This window comes from Silene latifolia, chromosome 10, assembly GCF_048544455.1.
Source record: "Silene latifolia isolate original U9 population chromosome 10, ASM4854445v1, whole genome shotgun sequence".
In the NCBI taxonomy this organism is placed as follows: Eukaryota; Viridiplantae; Streptophyta; class Magnoliopsida; order Caryophyllales; family Caryophyllaceae; genus Silene; species Silene latifolia.
In genome coordinates, this window is record NC_133535.1 from 64,831,283 (window position 1) to 64,841,797 (window position 10,515).

At 42.4% G+C, this 10,515-nt stretch overlaps 2 protein-coding genes across 2 annotated transcripts; both read left to right on the plus strand.

Moving 5' to 3' along the window:
• Positions 1-6,165: 6,165 nt before the first annotated feature.
• Positions 6,166-7,158, plus strand: LOC141607685 (uncharacterized). The gene is made up of 3 exons (XM_074427041.1): positions 6,166-6,201; positions 6,319-6,739; positions 6,797-7,158. Exons 1-3 carry the CDS (start codon positions 6,166-6,168, stop codon positions 7,156-7,158), a joined length of 819 nt encoding a protein of 272 aa, XP_074283142.1.
• A 98-nt stretch (positions 7,159-7,256) lies between these two features.
• Positions 7,257-7,589, plus strand: LOC141607687 (uncharacterized). Its single transcript, XM_074427042.1, has one exon. It carries the CDS (start codon positions 7,257-7,259, stop codon positions 7,587-7,589), a length of 333 nt encoding a protein of 110 aa, XP_074283143.1.
• The last annotated feature ends 2,926 nt before the right edge of the window (positions 7,590-10,515 follow it).

Consider the following 10,515-nt stretch of genomic DNA (forward strand, 5'->3'; position numbering starts at 1 on the left):
TTTGTTTGGGATGAGAGTTGTGAGACGGCGTTTCAGACCTTAAAGGAACGCTTGACCACAGCCCCTATCCTAGCCTTGCCAGAGGGATGTGAGAACTTTGAGGTGTATACCGATGCTTCAAAGAATGGTCTTGGTTGTGTTTTGATGCAGGAAGGGAAAGTCATAGCTTATGCTTCGAGGCAGCTGAAGCAATATGAGGAGAACTACCCTACTCATGACCTGGAGTTGGGTGCAGTTGTTTTCGCTCTTAAGATTTGGAGGCACTGCCTTTATGGAGCAACTTTTAAGGTGTTCTCTGATCATAAGAGTCTAAAATATATCTACACTCAGAAGGAGCATAACATACGACAGAGACAGTGGATGGAGCTGATCGGAGATTATGATATGTAGATCATCTATCACGAGGGTAAGGCTAATGTTATTGCAGATGCACTGAGTAGGAAGAGCGTTCATTCGTTATGTACAGCTATGTCCTTGCTGAAGTTGAGGGATGAGATGTCTAGGTTGGGGATCTTTATGATTCGAGAGGGGGATACCATCGGGGATTTGACGATCGAGCCAGAGTTGTATGAGAACATCAAGAGTAAGCAAGATCTTGATCCTAAGATTCAGGAGTGGAAGTCAAGGGTAGAGAATGGAACGGTTTCCAGGTTTTCTATCTAAACAGATGGGAGTGTTCGTTTTGATGGGAGATGGTGTGTCCCTGAGGATGCAGAGTTGCAGAGAGTGATCTTGACGGAGGCTCATTGCACTCCCTATTCAGTTCACCCGGGTGGTGACAAGCTTTACAAAGACCTTAAGAAGACTTTTTGGTGGCCAAACATGAAGAGAGATGTAGCTGAGTTTGTAGCCAGATGTTTGACCTGTCAAAGGGTCAAGGGTGAACAGAGGAGACCACAAGGTAAGATACAGTCTTTGGAAGTACCCGAGTGGAAATGGGAGTCGATCTCCATGGACTTCATTGTGGGGTTGCCTAGGTCACAGCAAGGTAACAACATGATTTGGGTGATTGTTGATCGGTTAACCAAGTCAGCCCATTTCGTTCCCATGAAAGATACTTGGTCTAAGATGCAGTTTGCATTGGGTTACAGGAGGCATGTGGTTCGGTTACATGGTATACCTAAAGATATCGTTTCTGATCGTGATGCGAGGTTCATATCCAAGTTTTGGCAAGAACTGCAAGAGTTGATGGGTACAACATTGAAGATGAGTACAGCCTTTCATCCGGCAACCGATGGTCAGACAGAACGGGCCATCAAGACCTTAGAGGACATGTTGAGGGCATCTGTTATGGAGTTTGGGGGCAGTTGGTAAGACAGGCTTGATCTGATCGAGTTTTCATACAATAACAGTTATCATACGAGCATCGGGATGACACCTTTTGAAGCTTTATATGGCCGGAAATGCCGAAGTCCAGTTTGTTGGGATAATAGTTCTGAGACAGTGGTTTTACGGCCACAACTGGTACAAGATATGGTTGAGCAAGTCCAGTTAATTCGGCAAAAGATGAGAGCAGCTCAAGATCGTCAGAAGAGTTATGCCGATTTACACCGCAGGGACATTGAGTTTGCGGTAGGTGACAAGGTCCTTTTGAAAGTGTCACCTATGCGAGGTGTTATGAGGTTTGGGAAAAAGGGTAAGCTAAGCCAGAACTTTATAGGTCCTTATGAGATTTTGGACCGTGTTGGCGAGGTAGCTTACAGGTTAGCGTTACCACCAGCTTTGGATAGGGTACACAATGTTTTTCATTATCTCAACTTCGAAAGTATGTGAGCGATCCGTCATATATCCTTGAGATGGAGAACATCGAGCTTGATGAATCCTTGTCCTACGCCGAGATTCCTAAGGAGGTTCTTGATCGCAAGGTTCGTAAGACCCGGAATGGTGAGACGGTCTTACTCAAGGTCCATTGGTCTAATCATTATGTGGAGGAAGCCACATGGGAACCCGAGGAAGTAATGCGAGAACGTTTTCCTAACCTTTTTGATCAGGTATGTTTGGTTACGGGGACGTAACCGTTGTCTTTTTAGGGGGGTAGGAGATGGTCGCGGTCATGTTTTGTCTTGTTTTGTTGTTTTGTTTTAAGTCGGGGTAGTGAACTTTGTGGTGACTTGTGTAGTTCTTTGGTGTTGTTACATGTGGTTAGTATAGTTTTGTTGTGTTGTGTTGTGCCTTCTTTTAGAGTGGAGTGTGAACTTCGGGACGAAGTTCTTTTTAAGGGGGGAAGACTATAATACTACGGATTTTCTTTGGTGACTACTCGACCGAGTAGAGCCTACTCGACCGAGTAGTGCTGTTGTTGTGGGTTGTTTAGGTTCTGCCGATGAATACTCGGCCGAGTATAGTGAATACTCGACCGAGTAGAGAATACTCGGCCGAGTATAACTTTACTCGACCGAGTATTCGGTCTGGCGAGTGTTATTTTGACGGTTTGATTAGGGAGTGTTTAAGATTATTTTTATATCCCGCGTCAGTTTCTAAACATCATTTTCAACTTCATCATTTCTACGTTAACCCTAATCTCTTCCTAATCACTCCCTAATCATCCCATAGCATTGTTGTGTGTGTAATCTTCGGAGTTCTTGCGTAAAATTCCTCATTCTACTGTTGGTAAGTTCTATTTCTATGTTATTCGTATTCGTTGGCGTTACTGTGTACATTTACGGAATTGGGAATATGGGGGTTGTGCAATATGTAATTGTGTTATATGATTATGGTATAGGAGAAGACTTCGTAGAGGAGCCTTTCTGATTGTTCGAGTTCATTCCACTGTTGATTGCTAAGGTAGGGTTTCTCCTACTCAGTACTAATCATTGTGTTTGTTTTGTAATTATTGTTATCTGCTGATCATCGGAGGATTGGTGTTGTGGTGACGGTATTGGTGTGGTTGTATTGTGATGGTTGTGATGTTGTGACAGCTGTGATGCTGTGTGTGATTGTGGTGGAGTCAATTGCGGGAGTGGCTTCACACCCTAGTTCGCCCTCCGTGGAACCCGTCACGGGAGGGGATGTGCACAATTAGGGACACGGATTATTTGTCGCTCGTTGAGGAGCTGGACTAGGTGGGATCGGCTGCGGTCACCCACTGGCGGCGAGGATTACATGTTGCGATGGGTAATCTGGCAGGGCTACACACTTCGGTGTGTAGTCGGTTACAGTGTGAGAACGGAAGATTGGGATTGGACGATGATTAGTTGATTACTTCGTTTGTTGTCTTATATTGATTGAGTAATACTGACCCCGTTGTTGTTTGTGGAATCTGCGGTGATCCATTCGGGGATGGTGAGCAGGCTTGACAGGTATTGCTAGTGTGAGCTTGGGGACAGTCATGGGAGTGTTGTCATCACCAGTCATAGCATCACCGTCTGAGTATTAGTTTGATTTCTTTTATTGTCAGACATTGGAGTTGTATTTTGTTGAATCAGTATTTGGATTTGGATGTTGTAAACTTTATACCTTACAGTACTTTAATAAATGTGCTCAGTTCAGACGCTTTTGGTATGTACTAACCTCGGGCAACCGAGACGGTAACACACTTTCATGGTAGGGTGGTCCTGGTAAGGCACCTTGGTATGAGGGGGTGTTACATATGGTGGCGGGGTGAGTGTGTGTTGTTAGTGCGGGTTGTTGTTGATGTTATTGTCGTGCTGTTATTATTATTGCTGCCCGTTGTGGCTGCCGGCCGTGGCCCACTATGGCTGGTGCTGGGGGCCACGGTGGCCGTAGTGGGTGGTGGTGGTTGAGTTTGAGTCGGGTTGGATAGTGTATAAGACGGGTTTAAATTACTCGTATTTATATAAATTGATTAATATATTTATAAGTATTTATATACGTATTAGATTGGTATATTTATACATATTTGTATTATTATTGTATTTTAGGAAATGAGTTTTGTGAGACGGTTTTACGAGACGGGCCTAGCTTGTGTGACGGTTTACTTAGGCGGATTTGCTGTGAGGTAGGTTTATCCTACTCAGTTTTCATTATTGCATTTATTTATAAAATGAGTCATTTATTATCAATTGCATTGAGTGAGTCGGTAATTGGCATGTTATATGGTATATCGTATTTATTGTGTTATCTTGTATGTCGGAGGGCATGGTGGTTTGATTTATTACCTGTTTTGGAGACGTAAGGCGGTTGGGAGACTATGGACATGGGCCCACCTACACGCCCGGCCGATCCGCGGACGCGTAGCGGTCTTTTGAAAACCACGCTCGTCGGCGTAAAAATGCTTTCGACCAAATCGTTTTAGATCGGTCGGTTTCGTCTCATCAAGGGTCTCGAAACGATGCAAGAGGTGTTCGGAGTCGCCGCCAAGCATTTTTGGGATGCTTGGAACCCATTAGAATCCACTTTATACTTAGGTCAACCAAGGCAAAAAGCGGTGTTTGACATAGGTACTAAAGATAAGGAGTCGTCCCTCTTTAGCATTCTATCTCTGGAATGACGCTCGTACGCCCTGGATAAGGTCGTCCACTATCCAAAGTTTCTGAGTAAGAGGTGAAGGTACGTATTGGGAATCCCTTTAATCGGACGCCTAATCCCGCCCGCGGTAGCGGCCTCTACTGATCGATCTTGGTTGGTTAAATGCAAAAGTTGATAAAAACGAGTAAATGCATGAATGCGCATCCACAAGTTTGAACCTAACATGTGAGCTTTCTATGTTGGTTTTTTATCCAAATATCAAGTAATTGATGTCAAGTTGGATTTAATGTTGATTTGCATGCAAGACGAAAATTAAACATCCATTTACTGAGTTAGGTTTATGTTGGGCCTGATATTTCCGCAGTTACCCTGGCCTGATAATCAGGGTATGGCCACTAGGGAAAGTTCAAGTCTAGTGCTAGATAACCAACCCTGGAACCCTCTATCTATAATCTTCATGATCAAGTTCAACTCTGACCCGACAATTAAGACAAAGTGTCAGGATAGCTCAGGACATGCACCATGTAGGAGAGGACAACGGTCAAGCAAGAAGATATTATTTGACCAAATCAAGGGTAATTATGAGAATATTTTATCATTATTACACCAATTAAGTGAGCAATTAAGGAGAAGATTATATCATATCATCAAGCATTTAACCGGTTATTGATAAGCATTAAAGGCGCAATCAATGGTGTCATTAAGAGAGAATATTACGTTATAATTGTGGAGATGATTCAGCCCAATGAAGATTACTATATAAGGGGGAGTCAAGACCATTTCAAGAGACACTTTTTATTATGCAATAAGAAAATACATTACAACACTTAGGCAAAATATTCTATATTGTACTGATTATACAATAATTCTCCACAATACTTAGTGAAATCCTCTCATGACTTGGTGCCCTTGGTGTTTTCCCATTTAAGAGTTTTCCACGTACAAATTCTGTTGTCATTCTTTATTTTAAATTACTTTAACATACGTAGTAGCCTGTCCTGCGATCATTGTCCGGATAGTTGAGCTAGTTAACCCTGCAATTACTCTACCCTGACTTGATTCAGCCTTGCGCAGAATCCACCCAAAACAATTGCCGCCCATTGAGAGACAACTAGCTCATTAAAATCTTTTTTTCCTTTTCACAAAAAATCTTTTTTACTCTCACAAAAAATCAAAAAAATTAACAAAAAATGGCGCAACCCACTGTGGAAGAGCAATTAAACGCTGCCCTACAATAGTTGGTAGAAATGGAGAATCTGAAAGAAAAGATGGCTCAGAGTGAGGCTGAAATCTTACAGCTGAAAGAATCTAAGTCAGCCCTGAAACAGAAGTTGGAAGAAACTCAGGGACCAGGCACCAAAATTCAGCAAGGAACTCTGTTCACATCAATCATTAAACATTTTGATTTTTCAAACTTTGGGAGCCCTAGTGCCAAGAAAGTTATTAACATAAGTGATGAAGAAACTCCCAAATATGATGAAGAGAAGCTTGATGAGACAGGAGCAGTAATCATGATGGCGGTAGTCCAGAAGATCAAGAAGCTTGATGAAAAATTCGAAAAAAATACCTGGAGTACCCATCACCATGGAAGAGGCTACACCTAATAGTTATGCAGATTCACCCTTTGTAGATGAAATAGCAAAGGTGGATCTCCCCAAGAAATTTGTGGTTCCATCCATGAGAACTTATGATGGGACCTCGGATCCACAGAATCATGTGGCCTTCTATAAACAAAAAATGTTGGCTGCATCGATTCCAAGCGAGTATAGGCAGGTCTGTATGTGCAAAGAATTTGGAACAACCCTGGCCGGTCCTACGCTGAAGTTGTATATTAACCTGCCCAATGGAAGTATTAAGTCCTTTGCTGACCTGATCAACACCTTCAACCAGCAGTTTGCAAGCAGTAGGGAATTGGAGAAACGTTCCAGTGACCTATACAGGATTACCCAGAAGCCGAATGAGACCCTCAGAGCTTTCTTGAACAGATTCAATAAAGAGAAGATGTTTATCCCTAGATGTGACGTTGGAACAGTAGTGGAGGCATTCCGGCAGGGAGTATTACCCCACAGTGATCTATATGGAGAACTCACCAAGTACCCCTACCATATCTTCGAGGATGTTCAAGCCAAGACGCTTGCTTATATTAGGCTAGAAGAAGACAAAAGCTACAAGGTTGCAGCATCTAGCAATACAAAGGATTATGAAAAGACGAACAGGAAAAGTGCAGGTTACAATAGAGGAAGCAGTCGCAGGACAACCCCGTATACCAGGCCTGATCATTCAAAAGTCAACCTGACACAAGAACAGCAAGGTAAGACTAAATTACATCCACCTATTTCTAAACACAACTTTTATGTTGACATTGCAGGCCTGATCCAGCGACTTGACAACATGAGACCAATAGTCAGATGGCCCAGAAAGGTGGACAACCCAAATCCAAGGAGGGATCGGACAAAATGGTGTGAGTTCCATATGGATGTAGGACACACAATAGAGAACTGTTTTACTCTCAGAAAGGAGGTAGCCTACCTATTGAAGGTTGGATATCTCAAGGATCTGATCAAGACCAAAGGTAGCCAATCTGATCAGAACATAAGCAACCAGGAGCAAAAGCAGGAGCACAATCTTCCTCCACCACCCCCTCTCTATGAAGTAAAATTCATAAATGGTGGATCGGAAATTTGTGGCCTTACTAGTTCAGCAGCAAAAAAGAGAGCCAGGACTACTTAGATCAAGTCACCATGCCAATCTAATAATATACCACCCATCACATTCAGCGATTGTGACCTGGTGGGCATCCCTGACATCATGACGGCCTGGTGATCTCCATGCAATTTGGGACTGCCAATGTAAGGAGGATCTTGATAGATGGAGGCAGCTCGGTTAACCTGATCATGCTGGATGTACTCAAAGCCATGAAAATCAACGAGAACCAAATTACTAAGAAATCCAGCGTCTTGGTAGGATTCAGGGGAGAAATAAGGAACACGTTAGGAGAAATCTATCTCCCTACCTATGCTGAAGGTGTTGCATCCTACGAAAGATTTGGAGTCCTTGATTGTCTGTCCTCTTACAATGTCATTCTAGGCAGGCCATGGATCCACAATGTCAAGGCTGTTCCCTCAACCTATCACCAGTGTGTAGAGATACCGACAGAATAGGGACTAACAACCATCAAAGGTAAGCATAAATCAGCCCAGGAATGTTACGCTGTGGCCTTTAAACCTTCCAAGTCAGGTAAGTCCCTTGCATAGAAATTACAGTACCCCTGTCAGGAGCACATACGTAGCACCACCAAAGATGGAAACGGATAAGGTAATCCTCGATTCTGAGTACCCTGACAGGTATGTTCTAGTTGGGTCTGATGCCCCTGACACTATCAGGCCTGATTTAGTAAGTTTTCTCAAAAATAAATCTTCCTGTTTTGCTTGGTCTCACTTTGATATGACTGGAATTAGCGCGGATGTTATCACTCATAAGCTCAATATTGACACATCTTTCAAGCCTGTGCAGCAAAAAAGACGAAAATTCGCACCTGAAAGAAACCTGATCATTAATGAAGAGGTAGACAAGCTCTTGGACATGGGTATGATCAGGGAAGTTATGTACCCTGAATAGCTAGCAAACGTGGTTGTCGTACAAAAGAAGAATAGCAAATGAAGAGTCTGTGTAGATTACACTGACCTGAACAAAGCCTCCCCTAAAGATCCATTCCCTCTTCCACACATTGATGCGATGGTAAATACAACAGCAAGGCACGAAATGCTAACATTCATGGATTCTTCCAGTGGATTCAACAAGATAAAGATGCACCCTGCTGATCAGGAGAGTACTGCATTCATTACTGAATGAGGCATATATTTTTACACTGCCATGCCATTTGGTATAAAGAATGCAGGGGCAACATATCAACGCCTGGTCAACACGATGTTTAAAGATAAGATTGGGGACATTATGGAAGTTTAAATTGATTATATGGTGGTAAAATCCAAGAATGCACAAGATCATGTGAAGCATTTAGAAGTAGCATTTCAAATCTTGGAAAAATATAACATGAAGCTCAACCCTGCTAAATGCCACTTTGGAGTTTTTGCAGGGAAGTTCCTAGGCTATATGGTGACAAAATGGGGCATAGAAGCCAATCCAGAACAAATTAAAGCTATACTAGAATTACAGTCACCCAGGTCTATTAAAGACATCCAGAAACTGACAGGCAGGGTGGCTGCCCTGAACAGGTTCATATCCAGATCTTCAGAAAAGTGTAAAACATTTTACAGCCTGGTTAGGAAAAATAAACAGTTCCACTGGACACCTGAACATGAAGCAGCCTTCTAAGAACTAAAGTTATACCTTTTATCTCCACCTTTACAGGCCAAGCCAGAAAAAGGGGAACCCCTGTCAGTATACATATCTGTGACCGAGACAGCAGTAAGTGCAGTCCTGGTGAAGGAACAAGAAGGACAGCAACACCCTGTCTATTATGTAAGTAAAAGTCTACAAGACGCTGAAATCAGGTATGGCTTGCTTGAAAAATATGTCATAGCTTTAATTATGTCTTGTGCAATATTACGCCCCTACTTTGAATGTCACCCTATAATAGTCAGGACTAACCTACCCATAAAATCTGTCCTGCGGAAGCCTGAACTGTCAGGCAGGATGGCCAAATGGTCAGTCCAGCTTAGTACCTATGATATTACCTTTGAACCCAGGACAACAATCAACTCACGGGCCTTAGCAGACTTTGTGGCTGATTTCAGCCCTAACTTAGAATCAGACCTGACCAAGGAAGTTAACCAGTTAGAAAAGAAAACATCAAACCAGGAAAGGACCCTGTTCACAGATGGGGCATCCAATGTACGGGGTACAGGGTTAGGATTAGTGCTAAAATCGCCACAAGGGGACATAATAGCTCAGGCTGTGAGTTGTGAATTCAAGGCTACCAATAATGAAGCAGAATATGAAGCCCTCATAGCAGGACTCAAGGTAAGTCTAAACCTCGGTGTTCAAAACTTAAAGGTAAAAACCGACTCATTTTTAATTGCTATTCAGATCAAATGAATTTACACAGCAAAAGATGAAAAAATGATTTTGTATTTAGAATATGCCAAAAAACTTTGCGCGAAATTTCATTCATTTGATATTGAGCAAATACCAAGAGACCTAAATACCCAGACTGATGCTCTAGCCAGCCTTGGTTCAAATTTTACCCCTACTATTTTCGATAAAGTACTTATAGTCCATTTACTTGAACCTGCTATTAGCAAGCCTAAACAGGTGAACCCTGTCAATACTGACAATAATTCATGGACTAAACCCTATTATGACTGGTTCCTGCGAGGCATATTTTTTCAGGAAAGGCATGAGGCCAGAGCCTTTAAAATCAGAGCTTCTACCTATTCAATTATCAATAACACTTTGTTTAAAAGATCTCAGGCTGGACTATATTTGAGGTGCCTTGAACCACACAAAGCTAGGCAGGTAATCCAAGAGATACATAATGGATACTCTGGGAACCACAAAGGTGGCAGAAGCTTGGCAAGCAAGATACTCAGGACTGGCTATTACTGGCCAACCCTGAGGGCTGACTGTCTGGAATACTCTTCAAAATGTGAAGCTTGTCAAATACATGCTCCAATTATTCATCAACCATCTGAGTTACTACATTCAATTTCTGCACCCCGGCCTTTCATGAAATGGGGCATGGACATAGTAGAAAAATTACCAGTAGCTCCAGGCCAGAAAATATTTATGTTAGCCATGACTGACTCGTTCTCCAAATGGATAGAAGCTGATTCATTCAGGCAGGTCACTAAGAAGGAAGTAATATCATTTATCAAGAAAAATATCATTTGAAGGTATGGAATTCCTTCAGAAATAGTGTGTGATAATGGCACACAGTTCGTTCGAAAAACGACTATGGCTTTTTGTGCTGAATGGAATATCAACCTGGTAACATCAACCCCTGGCTATCCAAAAGCAAATGGCCAGGTTAAATTAAGTAACAAAGTGGTCATCAGCTGCCTGAAGAAGAAGCTGAAGAGAAAACGAGGTAGATGGGCAGAAGAGCTCCCATTAGTATTATGGGTA

Excerpts from the sequence above, each read along its gene's own strand:
- LOC141607685 (XM_074427041.1), top strand. The coding sequence starts at position 6,166 with ATGTTGGCTGCATCGATTCCAAGCGAGTATAGGCAG. Across the intron at positions 6,202-6,318 it reads TTCCAAGCGAGTATAGGCAG|CAGTTTGCAAGCAGTAGGGA; the intron begins GTCTGTATGTGC and ends ACCTTCAACCAG. Across the intron at positions 6,740-6,796 it reads CCTGACACAAGAACAGCAAG|GCCTGATCCAGCGACTTGAC; the intron begins GTAAGACTAAAT and ends TTGACATTGCAG.
- LOC141607687 (XM_074427042.1), top strand. The coding sequence starts at position 7,257 with ATGCAATTTGGGACTGCCAATGTAAGGAGGATCTTGATAGATGGAGGC.